The sequence below is a fragment of the Zonotrichia albicollis genome, chromosome 3 (genome assembly GCF_047830755.1).
Source record: "Zonotrichia albicollis isolate bZonAlb1 chromosome 3, bZonAlb1.hap1, whole genome shotgun sequence".
NCBI classification, from domain to species: Eukaryota; Metazoa; Chordata; class Aves; order Passeriformes; family Passerellidae; genus Zonotrichia; species Zonotrichia albicollis.
Window position 1 is genome coordinate 100382748 of NC_133821.1, and position 18250 is coordinate 100400997.

General features: G+C 42.8%; 3 protein-coding genes across 4 annotated transcripts in view; 1 reads left to right on the forward strand and 2 right to left on the reverse strand.

Annotated features, from left to right (window-relative positions):
- LOC141728648 (uncharacterized) lies at positions 1–4132 on the reverse strand. Its single transcript, XM_074538612.1, has 2 exons — positions 3166–4132; positions 1–238 (listed from the first exon to the last, which is right to left on the reverse strand). The coding sequence occupies exons 1-2, from the start codon at positions 4130–4132 to the stop codon at positions 111–113; spliced, it is 1095 nt and encodes a 364-aa protein (XP_074394713.1). The 3' UTR covers positions 1–110.
- Positions 3632–14262, forward strand: BAG2 (BAG cochaperone 2). The gene is made up of 3 exons (XM_074538267.1): positions 3632–3795; positions 9446–9555; positions 10821–14262. The coding sequence occupies exons 1-3, from the start codon at positions 3632–3634 to the stop codon at positions 11219–11221; spliced, it is 675 nt and encodes a 224-aa protein (XP_074394368.1). The 3' UTR covers positions 11222–14262.
- RAB23 (RAB23, member RAS oncogene family) overlaps positions 13565–18250 on the reverse strand; it is a 17544-nt gene continuing 12858 nt past the window's right edge. For both annotated transcript variants that reach the window (XM_074538265.1, XM_074538266.1), the window contains exon 7: positions 13565–18227. In XM_074538265.1, coding sequence (XP_074394366.1) covers positions 18088–18227 — 140 coding nt within the window. In that variant the 3' untranslated portion in view covers positions 13565–18087. The remainder of the gene's footprint in view (positions 18228–18250) is intronic.

Sequence of the window (18250 nt, forward strand, 5' to 3'; positions counted from 1 at the left end):
GCAAGAACAGCAGAAAACACACAGCAGCACAGGTTCAGCAGGTGTGAAGTGAGGGGGCAGCCTACTGTGATAGCAGACATGTATTTTGATTGAAAACATACCCTGAAAAGTCAGGTTGGCCCATCTTTATCGTTATTGTTGCGGTGCTGGGGAGACTGCAGGCTGGTTTTGGTTGGCTGGCCTGAGCCATGGATGCATCCTTCAGCCATGTCTGGGAACTGTCGTGTTTGCAGAAGACCTGTGCACAAGGAAGTTCTTAACCACTGAATGGTTTGGGTTGGAAGAAGCCTTAAAATCATCTGGTTCCAGCCTACTGTGGAGAGGAACACCTCCCACTAGACCAGGTTGGTCAGAGTCCCATCTAACCTGGCCTTGCGCATTTGCAGGGATGAATTATCCACAGCTTCTCTGGACAACCTGTTCCAGTGCCCTCACCACCCTCACAGAAAAGAATTTCTTCCTAGTAACTAACCTAAATTTCCCATGTTTCAACTTGAAAATACTAAATTCCTGTAGGTGAAGGCAGGAAAATAATCCTGCATGGCATTTCTTGGGTGTGGACTTTCTCTTTGATCCTGTTCCATGACAGCTCATGTGTTAGGATATGTGACAAGGTATATATCAGGGTTTGAAATAAGGCAAAGCTGGAATTAAGGTGCTATTTAGTAGTGTTACAATTTGCAATGCTTTTGGTGTAGGTCATTTCCCTGGCTCTGGGACTTGTATGGGTACTTCAGATGTCTGAGACCTGGGAAAGTTGCTCTTTCTGCTGTCTCAAGGGATTTTGTGCGTGTGAATGAGACTTCTGTTCATTGCTGTTTTGCAATCAGCACCCGTTTTTTACAAGGCTGTAGTTTAAACAAGAGACAGCCAGGGCTTTCACTGCTGTGATGGGAATGCAGGAACAATGGGACACACACCCTCTCCTCATGTTTTTGCTGGTGCCTATAGCCAGAGCAGGGCTGTGCAGTCCTTCACATGACCACAGATGTGGGGACATGGGAGAAGACAGGGATGTTAGCATGGCATCACCAGCAGTCCTGATCGTGCTTCACCACTCATGGCAAGGAGGAGAATGAAATATGTACCTTGTTTCATGTGCAGGAGCCCTTCCTCCTTCTTGCCTCCCTGAAGGACCCAATTCCTCCCTTTGTGTCCTCAAAATTCCCCCAACTTAGCTGTGAATCAGTTTCCTTCCTGCAGAGATGGACCCCAATCTTTCTAGAGCAACCAGTTATTATTTTGGGAAAGTGATGCCAATTGTCCCTCTACATACCTCAACAAAAACAGAGGGGGTGGGGGCAATCTACTCTAGAGAGCAGGAAAAGCAGTTTTCAAGGTTCTTCCAAGTCTCTGAAAGGGAAATATCCCAGTTTTTACAGGCAATAATTTCAAGACTTGTCCTGGAAGACCATTCTTGCTTTTAAATTTGCATTTTGTTTTCATAGTTTTGCTATTCTTCCTTCCCATGTAAAGTGTCCTTTAGCTGTTAAAGAGCTTAAGTCAAGTGTGATACATTTGGACACTTAAAGCTGTTCTGCGCCTCTGATCCAGTTATAACTTGTGGAATTAAACCCCTGTTTACCTGTGGAGGAAAAAAATGTTCAGAGCTGTGCAGCTACTTTGATTTCTACTTTTTAAACCCAATCTAATTGATGCTTAATAAATTGGCATGGGAAGAATAGAAGGATCCCAGGAAACAAATGGTAGCAAACTATGTGTCGTGGCTACAAATGGATTCTGTTTGGGGTGGGAAATGGTTTTTAATTATCTTCTGTAGAGCCTGTGGAGAGATGGATGGAACATTTGTTCCAATGAAGCTATTTCCATGAGCTCACAGGCAATAAGCCTTGCTTATCCAACCACCTAAAACAAAGAAAACTCAGGCAATTAATTTAACAAGAGTACTTGGGACATGATATCATTCTGAATGGACAAGCCTGAGAAAACAGCTATTTTGAATCACAGCAGGATAAGCATACAAAACAGTATCCCTGTGCAACAAAATCCCTCTTAGCTGGGTGCCAAAAATTGGTCTGTTGGAGCCATGGGGTATTTGCCCAAACCTCATCTTTTGGGATAAGCAAATTCCTTTTTAAATACTCACAGCAGTGGCAAGTAAAACTTATGTGTGACTTGAATTGCTGGTGCTTGTGAGAGAGAAGGTGCCGTTTCACACAGGCAAATTAAATATGTTCTTGGGACAAGTCATTACTAGATGTAGATCCACTACCTTGGCTACCATGAAATAGATACATCTTTTCTCTCTGGCATAAAAAGAGAACATAACCCACTTTTCTTTCCAGTAAGCTTTTTGTAAAATCCTACAATTACAGCTGGTGAAACAGCTGCTTTTCTGCAAGTAGTAGGGGGCTCTTGCAGTTGGCAGGAGAAAGATGCACTATAAGTAGCATATCCAAAGTACCTATTTTTTATTTTTTCTTTTAGGAATTCTGCTCAAGTTCTGCTTGCAGTAAGGGTTGTCTCTGGTTTGACTTTTCTCTCCTTTCAAGCTTCTGGATTTTTAAAGCCCTTATTTTTTCTCCTCCTGTTTCTTTCACTTTCCATTGTTTTCAGTTTTGCAGTTTACTGTTTAATTAGCCTTAAGTAAAAATAACATTTGGGTAGCTTGTTTTCATTAATGAAAGAACAAACCAATGAACCAGTCATACAGACTAGTTCTGGAATACAAATCCTCATACCAGTAGCTCCCATCTCACACAAAGTTAATACAGATATTGAAAATCTCATTATTCCTCCTGTAGCTTCTGGCTGAACTACAGCCAGAGCTCAGTGTGGTTTTGGCTGCTTTTGGCTGGCCCAGGTTTTGTTGCTTTTGTCACAAAGGGCAGTGGAGGCGGGAAGCAGGACAGCCCGGGGTGTCTCTGCCGCACATGTGACACGAGGAGCGGAGGCACACACGGCTGCCGGACCCCGGCGTGGGGCAGGTGCAGGTGGCAACTGCGGTGTCGGTCACAACAGGGGACACTCGGCCCAGCCGGCCTCAGGGCAGAGACCAGAGGGACAGGCAGCTCCTGGGGCAGGTAACTCAGCCAAGGCTCTGGGGAATCTCTCTCACCAGGAATGCCTGAGGGAGCTGGGTCTGGGTCACCCAGCCTCGAGGAGGGGTGACTGAGAGGGGACCTCATCAATGTGATCACGTACCTAAAGGATGGGCGTCAAGAAGATGGAGCAGCCTCTTCTCCGTGGTGCCAAGTAATAGGGCAAGAGACAATGGGCAGAAACTGATGCACAGGAAGGGAAGTTCCACCTGAATACAAACAACTTCTTTACTGTCGAGGTGACCGAGCACTAGAACAGGTTGCCCAGCGAGGCTGCCCTCACTCGAGAGGAGCAGGGAGATTGGCCCAGCTGACCCAGCCTGATCCCTCCCAGCCCGGCCCCCCCGGTGGTTCTGTTGCCCCCGGCCGGGGCGAGGCGGCCCCGCCGCGCTGCGTGAGGCGGCGCCCGCGGGCCCGGCGCGGGGGCGGGGTGGCCGCGGGGGCCGGCGGCGGGGCGGCTCCTTCTTTGGCCATGAGCGAGGTGCCGGCATTCGGCCGCCGCCGCCGCCTGCGGGACGCGGGGAGGGAGCGGCCGCAGCGAGGTTCCGCCGGCGGCAGCGGTGGGTGGGATGGCCCAGGCCAGGATCAGCGCCAAGGCCAGCGAGGGGGCGCAGCAGCAGCCGCAGCAGCAGCAGCAGTCGGGCGGGCAGCTCCGCGGCCGCTTCTACCGCTCCACCTCCATGGCCGACCGCTCCAGCCGCCTGCTCGAGAACCTGGACCAGCTGGAGCTCAGGTGGGGCCGGGGCCGGGCGCTGGGGGGGCCGGGGAGGCGGCCGGCCCCGAGCTGGTGGCTCCGCAGCACGGCCCGGGCTGGGGCGCGGGGCGGGGGGGCGGTGTGAGGCTTCGGACGGAACCGAGGGAAAAAGCGCTCCCTTCCTTGGGGGGCAGAGTTTAAAAATGGGTGCTGCTGCTGTAAAGTGAGTTAGCGTGGCCTGGAAATACACGAAAATAGGAGTATCTATACGAATGTATGACAGTTGAGGTTTTTCAGAGAAAGCGCGAAGGGCTGCTCGGGTTTGTTGCCCTTCGGGGTGTGGGGAGCCTTTGGCAGACGGGGACGGGCTCTGCATCGTGTCTGTCCCATCCTGTCGCCCCTATCCCGCGCTTGCAGGCGGGCGTTTTATAAGAAGGTGCAGAAAATCCGAGGATAAAACCTGGTGTCATTCGGGCTCTCGGAGACTTTGGCAAGCCTTTGAGCTGCAGTGCTGTATGCTGGCGTGTGAGGTGTCTTGTCTTCCAAACCTCCCTTTGCACTTACTGGTTCGGCTGTGGATGTTCTTGTTGTGTTTGTGCCCACCTCCTCTCTGAGGTGTACTAAAACATTTCACTATAAAATGTGAACAGCATTGCATTCTGCAGCTGAGGTGTGTTTTTCCAAAGTTATTGTAAATGCTATGTGAATTTCATCACTGTGCCAAGACATGTCCTGACTTTTTTTGCTACTTGATGTTCCCTAAATAATACCATTTGACTTTTTTCCCAGTTTGGCCTCATGAGAGATGATACCTTGCCTTTAATCATCTTCCTTGTCCTCTCAGCTCTGCTAAATTACATAGTGTCCTTTCTGAGGTGGATGGATGTGCAGGATGCCACTGATTCACCTCCTCTGGTACTGTTTCAACACACCCTTTCCTTCATTACAGCTGCATATTGATCAGCAGCTTTCACAGAACCACCCAGAATGTTTCTAGGACTTTCCTGTAATTAAAAGAGCTCTGTGGGATGCAGGAGTTTTATTTCCCCTTTCTGCCTGCATTACTTTGCATTATTCAGGAGTGGACTCGATGTGCTGTTATATTAGCCTTTCACTTAGCTTGATTAAATCTCCTTGAAGTCCTTTGCAGACTTCTCTGAATTTGACTAAACAAAATCACTGTCTGCAAACAAGTCTCACTGCTTACATCCAGGTCTAGGCATATGATGAATATATAATCCAGAAATTAGCATGAGAATATGCAAAAATGCGTTTTAGATTTGCTGAGTGACTCTGAAACAAAGCAGACAGTTTGGTTAGCCAGCAATTAAACCCTCAATTAAACTTCTCAGTTTGCTGTGGTTCTTTCAGACAGCCATAATTCTAAACGTGGAATAGTAATGAGAAAAAAAAAAAGTCCAATTTGATAAAAGTCACTCAAGTCTTATGGTTTTTTTTCTATTCACAACTAATCAACATGCTTCATTTCAAATTTATTTGAATGACAGGAGGAAAAATGTCCAAACCTTCTCCTTCTCCAGCTTGTTTGGTTTTGCTATAGACCCTCAAGATGTTGCTTGTAAATATAATAAGTGAAAATTTGTCAAACTGAACTACAGCCTTTAATTAAAACCTCAACAATCCTCAGTTCTCAAGTTGCTTAAGGTAAACTGAACTCTGAAGCAAGTTTCATCCCTCTGGAAATCACAGGATCACAGAATGGTTTGGGTTAGGAAGGACCTTAAAGGTCACCTAGTTCCAGCCCCCTGAAAGCTGGGGCAGCTTTCAGTAGACCAGGTGGCTCAAAGCCCCATCCAGCCTGGCCTTGAACACCTCCAAGTGTTCACAACCTCTCTGAGCGACCTGTTCCAGCGTCTCACCCTGCTCATAGTGAAGAATTTCTTCCTGATACCAAATCTAAGCCTACCCTCTTTCACCTTAAAGCCATTGTAAAACACTCCAGTTTGAACAGCCTTCCTTTTCCTCCCTTTCTTTCCACTGTGCGAGCTTCTTTTCCAACAGTAATGGGGTATTTTTGTACCTCCCTGAAGCGTGTTGGCAGAGGGGATTTCTTCTGCATGGAAAGTGAGCAGGGAAGGGGAATCAGTTTGGGAGGGAGTGCCCGAGGTGGTGAGGGGCAGAGGTGGCACATTTCCCCTTGGCAGGGCTTGGACCCTGGTGTTGCTGTGGCTGCCAAGATCTGTCAGGAGCAGCTGGAAGCCAGAGCAGAGGCTCTGTCCGTGAGTCACTGTGTTCTCTTGGTTGTGTTAAGTGAAAACACAGTTTTAGGTGTGATGATACATGAGGTAAGTCAGATTCTTGCTGGGTATTTTTTAGCTTCATTTTTTGTACTTTTTATCTTGTTCTTTGGGTCAACCATGTTCCACCACCATTCATTTCAGTGGTCACAGGACTGCTTACCTGGGAGTGGACACTCAGCTGAAGGAGCTGAGGATGCCAGGGTGAAACCCCCTGTTTTGTCCCCCTCCAGTGTGCCTGATTTGCTCCATTTCAGGAAAGAAGCTGCTCCATCCTCAGATGTTTCTTATTTCCTTTGAAGACTTCTCTGAAGCTGCAGCACGTGGGCTTTAATAGTGGGTTGTTTAAGTCAGTCAGTAGTTTAAAGGACAGAGTTATTGCAGCTGTCCTAAGAAAGAGGGTGTCAGGTTTCTCCTCTGGAAACAAAAGCACAGCCTGGTCCACCTGTTTCTCAGGGGAATGCTCTGCTCATGTAAATGGCATGTAGCAAAAAAAGGCATTGCTCAGCTAATTGCTCACAAACAGGGAAAATCAGAAGTAAGGAATGTCTTTTTCAGTGTTAGGTAATAGATGGAACATTTAGTTGATGTTCGAAGCAATAAATTTACTTGGGTTGTTCCAAGTAAAAAGATGATTGGAAGTTTTCATCTCTGAGGAAAAAAGACTATACTGCTGCATCAAAATAATTGATAACTGGGCATAAACATGAGTATTTTGTGTTCTTTTTTCTTCGCCTTTCATTCTTTGGTTGGTTGTTTTTTTGAGACTTGGATTGTGTTTCCACCCCTTCCCGCATCAGTCACCTCTGTTAGAGGTTTAAATCTTCCAACTGGTTTTTTTGGGTCCACCACACAAGGAAAGGAAAGATTTAGAGAAACCTGTGAAGTTAGGAAACCATGCATTTTAGGAAAGAAGTTATGAGAACTGACTGCATGGTGTGATCCTGACACATTATTTTCCTGAAGTTGATGTGACTGGTTTCCATTTTTGGGGGGGCTTTTTTTTCCCCCACTAGAGCACTGTTATGAAATGACCCTGTCCCATTGTTGTGTGGCACTCTATATTGCAGTTTAGGAAATGGTAAAAATAATTCTGAAGTAGCAATTATTGCAAATAAAATAGTTCTTAAGATTTGGTTATATTACCTTTAGCAAATAAATGTCAATCAAAGCTGTAGTTGGTGAACTGGGTTTTTCTTTTTTTTCAGTATGCAGCATTAATTCTGACAATTTGGCTTTCAGGTCCTACCTCAGATACCAAGCTGGCCTTTGGAAGCAGTGATATTTTAGGCATCTCTTTAGAACTGTACCAATTCAGGATACATCCCTGCAATGCAGCTTTTCCACATTCTTCTTAGGACCCAGCAAAGCCTGTGGAAATCATGGACTGATCTATCTCCTGAAGGCAGAACTTTACTTTTTACATCAGTACAATGATATACAGAATCTGATTTTAAAACACTATCAAAATTGAAAACTTGCACTTCAGAATTTTAATTTACAACTTACCAGTGACTAGTTTTTTTTTAAAAAGGCATGGCAAGGTATTTTGAAAATATTACTAGACTTCCTAAATTATAAAGTGGAGACATCTGAAGTATGAAATGACTCCACCTGCCTCATTGCTCTTACTAACCAGTCCAAAATAATAATTAAAAGTATTTGCTCTTGGCATGAATTTGCATTGCATTAACTTTTCCCACTCCTCCTCAGAAAAAACATTAAAGGCAAGGCCTGAAGCCTGTGCTTTCACTGACTAAGTTAGGTTAAATATTTTGTAAAACAGAAATTATTTCGTGAGCAGGCTGCATGTGAAGAGTGACTATATCCTCAAATGCTCCCATTCTTCTGCTTTTGCCCTCTTTTCTCTTCCTGCTGTTTTCCTGAAGTCACTCCCTTCAGCCAGCCCGTGAGGAAGGAGCAGCAGCTCTGTTCCTGTCCCAGGAGACAGCAATGAGCCACCCCGGTCTCAGGGCAGCGACCAGAAATGTTGAAGGGTGTAGAGCACCTAAGAGACTTAACAATGTTTTGGTTTGTTTCCCCTTTTCTGGCCAGGTTTCATAAACACTTCAGGATAGATGGATGGATTCTCATGATGTAGCCAGACCTCCTGAGCTGTGCATTGGAAGCATCTCAAACCATCAGCCAGGTTCACATGATACTCTTTTCTGTGCAGCCTGTGAACGCAGAGTTGATGGTTTTGGGCAACTCCTGTAGCCTGTTCCAGCTTGGACAGGGCTCTGCAAGCCCCCACCCTCAAGTCTCAGAGAAAAGCAAAGGGAGTGGGACATTTATTTCCCTTTTTGTATCAGGTCAAGTAAAGTGCTGCATTGGAGTGCTTGAGTTCTTTTCCATTATTTGGCTGAATGCAAAAGCCCCCTCTTTAAAACTGTGATGGAGAACAAGACATGAATTAAGAAACTGGACTCAGATTTCTTATGGGGCATTTTCACATTGCCCGTGGTCAGCTGAGTCTGCACTTACTGCCACAAGGAGAGCAGGCTGTGGGCACAGAACCACACACTTACCAAGACCAGCAGTTACAGGGACAGCAGTTTGTGATGGACTTTCCCCTTGTCCTCGCTGCATTACATGTGAGTTTCAGCACAGGAATGGGACTGGAGTAGGAGTCTGGTTTCAGGAGGGACTGAGTTTCATGCTTCCTTGCAAGCCCAGAAATAGGAGCTGCTCCCACAGGCGCTTTCTCCCTGTGTGAATTACAGTGAGCATCATTCCATGGAAAGCACCAGTGACAGTGGGAGCAGGCAGTCCAGCATCTTCTCCCAGTGACAAGGCACAGCACTTGTTTTGGGGAGAGCCTTGTCCTGTTAATAGCAGTGTGTGAGCTCTGTGCCCCTCGCAGGGTTTTCTCCTTTGTGAAAGGCGTTGTTTGGCGCGTTGCAGGGTTCTGCTTGTTGCTGTGCAGGTGGCTTCTGTGGCTTCTGCTGGCCTGGCGGTCGCACAGGGAGCCGGGGCCCCTTGCTGCCTCCATCTCTGCAGCTGCCACCCTCGTTACCAAGTTCCCTGCTGGGGACTCGGTCCCTTTCTCTCCTAGCTGGGCAGCTGATAGTAATTGCCAGCTGCCTACAGGACTTCTGCTATGGGGCTGTATACCATCAGGCTCTGCATATCCAGCTTAACCACAGCATAAGATAGAACAGCACTGTCAGTAAAATAAAAAATTTAATTGAATTGCTGATTGAATTGCTATTGTTTCTGTTTGCCCCTCCATCTGTTTGTTTTTTTACATTATACCGGTCTTGAAAAGTGAAGATAGAGAAGGTCATGAAGTCAGAGTGTCTGTCTCATGAATAACCAAGATCTGACTGCACTTACTCTAAGCTGAAGTTTAAAATAAGAGTTCTTTGCAGCTATATAGGCGAACAGCTGTTTTATTATTTAAACATTTTGTTTGGTTCAACCATGTACAGGGTAGAGGCTTTCCGTGATGCAGCATCTGCCATGGAACAAGAGAAAGAAATTCTGCTTGAAATGATCCACAATATACAGAACAGCCAGGATATGAGGCACATCAGTGAAGGTGAGAAGCTGCTTTCCTGTACCCTCCAACTGACCCAAAGCCTAATCAGCCCATCTTTTAGGGAGCAGCCTTTTGTGAGCAGCACTCTGCTGCTGGTAAGGGTGCAGCATTGGAGCCGGCTGAGTTTGTTGAAGTGTTACTCATTATCCTGAGAACTCTTCTTGATTAAATTCATACTGTGTATGTGAAAGCCTATACTCAGTTCACTGATACATTTTCAAAATCAAGATTAACATTGCTCTGCTGGGGGAGAGTCATTGATGATGATGATGACAATATAGTTGAAAATGATTTTGACTACTGGACAGGCATGAGTGCTACAAAGTGTACAGCTTGCAAGAACCTGATGATTAAGGTCATTGTTGTTGTTGTGTGATTCACAGCTTTAAATATATTCCCTAAACCTGATTATTAGGTGCTTTAAATTGCTGGTTTATTGGCTCTTCAAGAGCCTACATCTCATATTTTTGAAAAGCAGTTTTTTCATGGCCTCTTATTATATCTAGTTTTCTCTTTATGGCTTTCAGAGAAGGTCTAAATCTCTCCCTCAGAAAGGCACAGAAGTCCTTAATGAGCTAGTTCTGTTACCAAGTGTTTCCTCATAATATTGTATGTTTTGCTTGAAAGTGACACAGCAAGCATTGTGTCAGTAGAGGAAAAACATTGGTTACAATTTTAGTAGAGTTTAATGCCTCATTTCAAATCAGATATGTCGAAGGAAGGGGACCAGGACACCAGTTGGTTCATCACAGGCCCTTCAGGTCCGGTCCAGTCCCGGTCCCTCAGGTCTTTCTGGTCCAGTTTATTGAAGAAAGTATCAAACACTTATACAGCAAATAATAAGCTTATGAATATTCTGTAAGCCAAGCAATCTATTGGTTAAACTATAGCATTAACTCATCCTCATTCCTTAGGGGTTACATCTCTCTTTTCTCATGTCTCTTTCACTGTTTGTTATTATACTACAGCTAGGCTTCAAGGACATGCTATCAACACAGGTGCAGGACTTGGAATTAGCCACGGCTTTGTACTTTTCCATTTTCTAGCAGCTAAATTCCCAACACAGATACTGGCTTCTATGAAATGAGTATGACTTGGGTAAATGTAAAAAGCTCATTTCTGCCCTCTGGAAATCTTGTTGATTGTCACTTACTTAAAAAAATATTATTTACTGCCAAGGTATAGCACTTTGAGTATCTTGATGATGCTATTTGCACAGGAAAGTATTTGCCCGTAACCAAGAATATTTTCTTGTTTGAATTGAGGTGAGAGAGAAGAACTCAATTTGACCGCGAATCGCCTGATGGGCCGAACCCTCACGGTGGAGGTTTCCGTAGAAACCATCCGCAACGCGCAGCAGCAGGAGTCCCTGCTGCACGCCACCAAGATGATCGATGAGATCGTCAACAAACTCCTCGACGATTTGGAAGACGCCAAAATGCGCCTCATGTCGCTTTACGGTGCGTGCACGTCTGACGTGCCAGCAGGACCCATCGATCAGAAATTCCAGTCCGTGGTCATCGGATGTGCCATTGAGGATCAGAAGAAAATCAAAAGGCGCCTAGAGACTCTGCTCAGAAACTTGGAAAATTCTGAAAAGTCCATCACATTGCTGGAGCATCAGAAATCATCTGTCCGGCAGTCTTGCAACAGCAAACAGGATTAACGTATCCTCCCGGCTACTTCCGGCAAACCACAGGATGAGCAAGTGCCCGTAAAAAGCACACAGAAGCCAAGACAAGAATTCTGTGTATGAGCACACACCTATATACACATCCACACCCACCAAAGTATCTTTGATTGCCAGGTGCAAGCATTTAATGGGTTTTAGTAGCATTGGCATTTTCTTGTGGCAGTAAGGAATGCTATCAGTTCTTCTGTAGAGTCGATACTGCTCTATTGCAAATTGTAATTGTGCTTCTGCTGAACTGATAGAAACTGAAAATCTAGCCTTTCCTCCATTCTCCTGGGTTTTTTAAACTAAAGTTTATTTGTCCTATCATGAGATTTCAGCTTTTCTCTGCTGTATACATAGTGTGTGAACCAGACTTTTGGGGACAAAAGACAAATTATGGCAATAAATCAAAAGAATTAATAAACCGTTTATGGTATTTTCATAAACAACACAGTGTCCTACTCATTACCATTTATAATTTTGCACTTTTTAAATACTTTGAATAAACTGATCACAGAACTTTCTAGAGATAGCTACCTCCAGCTTGTAACTGAGGAAGGTAAAAGCAATATCTGTATCCCAGGGATCACCAGCCAGGCTAGAAATGACCTGACTCTCAAAATCCCCCCTCCATGCCTGGTGAACCATTCTGCCCCCACAAGCTCATTGTACCGTTGAAGACTGATGTGTTTTCTAAAAGATAATAGAAAGGGGAATTGTATATCAGCTACTACTCCACTTTTGCATCATCTTTGAAGCCATAGAGCAAAACATTTTGACTTCTCACCAGGCAAACACTGTATTTGTGACTTGTGTAGGAAGGTACTTTGTACATACATCTTTATTCATCTCTTTGTGTGAGTGGTGTTTGGTTTGTTTTTTATCTTCCACCCTCTCACTCACAGTAACTGCTGTGCATCATCACTGAGCTCTGTGGCTGTGGGTCAGAAGGCGCAGATTTTAGGGTGTGCCTGTAATTTTGTAACCCCCTGCAGTACTTCACCCAAGGCTGGCGGTGCCCTGAGGGGAGCAGGGCGCTCTCTGGCTCAGCCAGCAGCAGGTTAAAGCTCAGCTGAAGGGAGCCCAAAGGGTCTGAGTGATGCCACTCACCACAGCTGCCTTGGTGGCAGTGCCTCAGGTGTTACAGTTGGACTGTCCACACCTGGATGCTCTGAGTGAGCCCACGGTGAGACCCTGCACATCAGGCTGCTGCACAGCCAACAGTCAAGAGCCCTCTGGTTTTAAATGCCTTGAATGGCTCAAGGGTTCGGCAGGAAAACTCAAGATCTGTCCTTCTTGGAAACCTCAGCTGCTATGAGGTCACTGTCACTGCATTTAATTTGCAGAAATGGCACTTCAGGTACGTGCTTCAAATGCAGTCCCAGTTTCAGCTTTGAGATTGTGAGAAGTTTCTAAGGTTGGTGACGTTAATTCTGTAATTCCACTTGAAAAAAAATCTTCAAACTGTTCAACAGTATTAAAATCCTTTACAGCAATACATAGCCTGGGTTGTTTTCAGAACTTGAGCTGTGCAACACTTAAGTTGAAGTCAGCTTCTTGTTGCTTAGAATATTGCTCCAATATTTGGGTTTTATAAGGTTATTCAGGCAAAAATCTTTTTGTTTTCTTTCTTAGATCCTCTTCATTATACTGATACCTAGAAGAATTTTTATTTTTTTATAGCACTTAGTTAGAATCACAGAATTGCAGAAGAAGTGGGTTAGAAGGGACTGATGAAGATAATCTGGTCCAATGCCTGTGTAATGAGCCTAAAACACTGCCAGTTAATCCTTGTCAGGGTGTTAAGCAAACACATTGATTTTCTGTGTTCAAAACTGCATGCAAAAGAAGTAGGAGGATGTTACTTCTGATATTCTTCAGATACGTGGGTAAAGAGGCAGATACAAATGCTGATTTGGTTTTACTAAACAAAAATACCAAAACAATGCAAAACCCCCAACCAACAATCACTAGTGACTATTTACCTGTTTATTTTCAGAAAATGTACCAGACATCTTTGATGTATTAATATTGCTTTAATGCCACTTCCAATGTCTACAATCTTGAACTTAAACCTTGTCACTGTATTTGCCAGACCAATCATAAATAGCAAAATGACCAGAAAGAGCAGAAAAGAATCCTTATTTTGTATTTCAACCATATAGTAAAGACATCAGAGGCAAGAGCTAAGAAACACCATTTCTATTTGTCTGGGGCATCCACACTTGTTCCAGCCAGTGCTCTCACGTGCTGCCTTTGATCCAGCTGTTGGCAACAAACACCCAAGAATCAAGCACACGTTTCTCAATCAGATTAAGGTTGCACAGCTTGTAGTTACAGCAATTTTTGAAATTTAATGTACTGACAATTTAACATAACCACAAAAGTAGTGACTTATATCAGACACAACAATAAACAAACGTTTTAAGTCGCATGATGCAACTAGTGTCACTTACAAGAGAACAGCAGAATTAATTTGTAGGGATTTTACAGAACAGCATACACAAGATACTCAGTTTTAAACACTGATTCTTATGATTGAGGATTTATGGTATGTTGACTTTTTTTCCTACAAATCTGTTACATTTACTGGAGATCATGATGGTGATAAAATCAGTTACGTACATTTCCTCTTTTAGCCAGTTACTTTTAAGCCATTAGTAACAATGCATCTTAATCCTCACAATGAGAGTGGTGTTTCTTCTGGTCCACAATAATTTTTAATTTTTCTTATCAACTTTAGTGAGTTTGGCAGAAGTGACGAACTATTTATCAGTATTACCCTTCCACTAGAAAGCTGAGAATGAGCCCAGTCCAGTACTAGGACTCACCTGGCTTTGAGATGACTCATATAGAACACTTTGACACAGAACATTAGCAGGTTTCTCTTATTCCATTATAGGCAACTTTCATCTTAAATCTAAGCATTGCTGAAATAATTTTGATTATCTGCTTGGATGCCATATTTAACAGAGAATTATTTTCTTCTCTCAATACTATTTGTGTGTTAGAAAGAAGATCTGCATAGCTTTTGCCTCCTTCAAAAAGATGGCAAGGTCATTTTGATGAATTCAAGCCTGCTGGACCATCCTTGCACTCAAATTTTGGTACAGTTAGTGTTCAGGTACTGGAACTTCAGCCTAAGGTCTATGACTACGCTTAGAAAAGCAGCAGGGGCTCAGGTGTGTCCTGGAATGGAGCAGCTTGTGTGTTGGCTTGCTGAACGATAAACTCCCACAGAGAAGGGCAGATCATTCACCCTGTTAATACCTGCAGCTCTCAGCCTGAAGGGTGCATTAACAGCTTCAAGGCTTGCTGAGTCTTGTGCATGTACCCCACATAACCCCCCAGAGGGCTGCATGTTCAGCTGCTCAATGCTCTTTAGATTATCCCATTTCAAATGCTGCGAAGGAAAAGTTTGTGTCAGATGTGCTTCAGCCCAATAATGAAGAAAGTAAAAAGTTATATTTTACTGAAGCATAAAAATTAAACAGGAAATCAGGCTGACAGTGTGGTAATTCAGGCATTTTGACTACAAAAGTGTTGCCTCAAGAAACACTGAAAATAAGGAAGCTTCAAAATTGTCTTAAGTGGAATATTTAAAGTCTTTTTTAAATTAACCACACACACAAAATTAACCACAAACACAAAAATTCGTGTGATCAGTCATACAACTTTGAGATTTGCTATTTCCTGTTGGAAATAAATCCCTAGCATTACTGCTTTGCATCTAACAATGCCCCACGTACTGGGAGAACACCCATTCACTGAATGGATACAACACAGAAGTGACAAAGCTGTAGTGTCATAATCTTTAGTGAATCCCTGTTTCACTAAGGCATTAACAATCATTGAAGTTTCCTGCCAGTGGTAGCTTTATCAGCCAAGGGCAAAGAACTGTGGCAAGATCCAGATAATACAGCCAATGAGCTATTCAAGAGATATAAGAAGAATCTACAGGAGTGCAATGAAATCTGTGTCTTCTGGCACAAGAATCTCTTGCTCTTAACCCAGGGTATCATGGATGTAACAGAGACACCTCCTCACCCACCATGCAGTCCCAGGGATGCAAAAAGAAGAGCATTTTTATTACCAGCCCTGCACCTGTAGGTTTTGCTAACTAAAACATATGATATTTTAATGAGTACACTTTGAGTGGAGAATGAAGTAATGTTTATAACAAAAATTATATTATATTCATTAGAGACAACACAAGTGCTAAAACATTTAGGGATGTCTCTTCTGCCAAAAGGCAAAAGTTAATGCCACTGAAGAGTGATGTGCATACTTAAGGGTTCCTGCAATATGCAAGTCATCTGGTTTACACCTACACACTAACCCCAGTAGAATAAAGAATCAAAATTTTGAAGCAGCGTACATGCAGGGCACTTCCCAGCAAGATGTTAATCTGAGCAGTTTCCATCACAGTCATGTTAAAGAACAAGCACTGCAAGGTCTCAACAAAGAAAGATCCACTTCAGATTTAGGGTGGGAGTAAAATGAAAACTCACTGTTACCCAATGCTGCAAGTAACTATTCCTATATTAAAGTATATGCACTACATTTCAACATACCTTAAATTTATCAAGTCTGTCAAGTCTCCACCTATGAAACAACTGCTGAGTTGTTAAAAGCAGTAGTTTATAGTGACATACTCTAAATACAAACAACCTAAGTAACTGTACAGTGTGTTACAGTGTAACATAAAATAGTACAAATTGTCATTATACATAATAAAGACTTACTTTTCAGTACGCTGTACAAAGTCAAACAAGGCAAAAAAAGATGTTTCAAACACTGTGTGGTTTTGTTTGTTTTTCATGAAAAATGAATAAAACCCCATGAAACTTGTAGACAGACAATGAAATGTAAAAGTTTCCATATTAAAAACAGCTGTCAACATTCTTCATGCATACACTCTCCCCTAAGTTGTGAGGTGGCCCCATGATGTTCCATCATCTTATCCCAAGTACCTTACTTCTTAAACTGCTAAGACAGATAGGACTTGACTCCATTTATACATACAGTGATTAAATGCACTTGGTAAAAAATAGAGGCCTTTATCCAAGAGAAAACACAGGAAACAAACATTACAGTGAAGAACACACAATTTTGTTGCAATAGCAAAAGGGATGGAGTGCCCTCTTTCTTGCCAGCAACAGGAGATCTCTAACAGCTTGTCAAAGAAACTGTGGTACTCAGTACAAAGCCTCATACAGTAAACATAAAATACAGATTCAGAGATCTTTAGTGTTTGTGCATAACTTGCCACTCACTCCTCTCCCTGCAGACAGTGGGAATAAGAATACATTTCAGTTTTCATACTCATTGACTTAGAAACAAAGTCAGTCAAGCTTCCTACATGAATTCACATAGTGAAAAGTCCTTCCTTCAAAAATACACAGGATCACTCAACCAATTTTCATTCTCATACACCATTTACAAAATTATTAAAACTCTGATTTTTTAAGCAGCAGATTCTGCATTTGTCACTGGCAGACTTGTAGAAATCTTAGAAAGTTAAAATTATAACATACCATACAAAAACATGTAAACAAAATGGATAGTTTTTAAAAGGCATGCATACTTTTGAAGAGGATTATAAAGTGTTCATTTTTGCTAAATAAAAGGTATCTTGCTTAGCATCTTTAAAAGCACCTTAGTGATTTAGGAGCCTTAGCCCAAATAACCTTGAAGTTAGATTTGGGCTCCTAAACATTTACATCAGTTCTGTAGAATTACTGAAGCACTTTGAAAATTTTTTGCCATGTCTCTCATCTTGCAGAATTAGATTTCCTTAACTTTAAATATGAGACAACATTTAAGAATGTCTCCCTAACATAATCAGCTGCAATTTTTTGCATCCCTGTAACTTAGTTTATGGTATCTATGAAAAAATTTCAAATAAGATAAATACTTTGTAACACCACTTTGAAAATTCCTTTTTCATAAGATGACACAGGATACAACAATCAAATCTGAACAAGAACATATGTTCCTTCTGAATAGCTATTAGTGTTATTTGTTCAACCTGTTAAGACTGAGAAAAACAAACTTACAAAACATCTGTAGCATAGCATTAGGTAAAAAGGAGCATTTTTGGCACCACACATTTTTAAATCTAAGCTTTTAGGCCCAAAGTATAGCAAGTTAAACATACACAGTGGCAGCTTGGAAAGCCTCATTTGAAATGCAACATTTTTAAAGGACAATCAGAAGATGCTATTTGATGATCATTAGCTGATCTCCAAGTAATGTACACATTGGAACCAAGCATAGATATTCATCCCAAATGTTTACATATATACCTTAGCACACACATATATAATGCAAGGATCTTGCACCTACAGGACTGCCAGAATCCTGGCAGAATATTAATATGGTCAGGCATAAAATGAAGTCGTGTTTTTTTGCTCTTCATTTATCTTGTTAAGTGTCCTGACTAACCAATTCTAATATTTTCTTTGAAATTTAGTTTCAAGGTTGCTACATTACCTTGGGCCATAGAGTTACAGTCCGTACCTATACGTGTAAGTATTATCCTTACATTAAATGTGCTTTGCAATTCAGCAATACCTAGTTCATAGCTCTGTAAGTAATTCCTTGAGGAAGGAAAAGCTCACCTAATCTGTACAAAGTGCACGAGGCAGCCACGGTTCTGTGTGTCACCACCAGGTGTCTCACGGCACACAACAAACCCACAGCGTCAGCGAGTTCATCAAAATCCACCCTCTGTTTAGGAGGCACAAGATTTGCTAAAGCACCGGTAAAAATACCTCTACAGCTGGCTTTGTTCTGTAGTCAATTGCACAACTTCATCCAATTCTCTGAGCTGCTTCATTTCCTCCAAAAGTGGTCTAAGGTATACTGCAGTTGCTAAAAGGACTTCTGTTTTTCTTGGTCCTCTGTTTGTTGGGTTTAAGGTTGATGACATCTCCACCATTAAGAGTGCTAGAATTCTGGTTGGGGTGGCTTCCACCAGCTGTATTAAAAACACCTACAGAATTCAGACAAGAGAAG

Bases quoted from the DNA above. Each gene is read 5' to 3' on its own strand.
- BAG2 (XM_074538267.1), top strand. From the start codon at position 3,632: ATGGCCCAGGCCAGGATCAGCGCCAAGGCCAGCGAGGGGGCGCAGCAG. The intron at 3,796-9,445 runs GTGGGGCCGGGG...AACCATGTACAG, and splicing joins CTGGACCAGCTGGAGCTCAG to GGTAGAGGCTTTCCGTGATG. The intron at 9,556-10,820 runs GTGAGAAGCTGC...GTTTGAATTGAG, and splicing joins TATGAGGCACATCAGTGAAG to GTGAGAGAGAAGAACTCAAT.
- LOC141728648 (XM_074538612.1), bottom strand. From the start codon at position 4,132: ATGCAGAGCCCGTCCCCGTCTGCCAAAGGCTCCCCACACCCCGAAGGG. The intron at 239-3,165 runs GTACGTGATCAC...CCTTGTGCACAG, and splicing joins TCTTGACGCCCATCCTTTAG to GTCTTCTGCAAACACGACAG.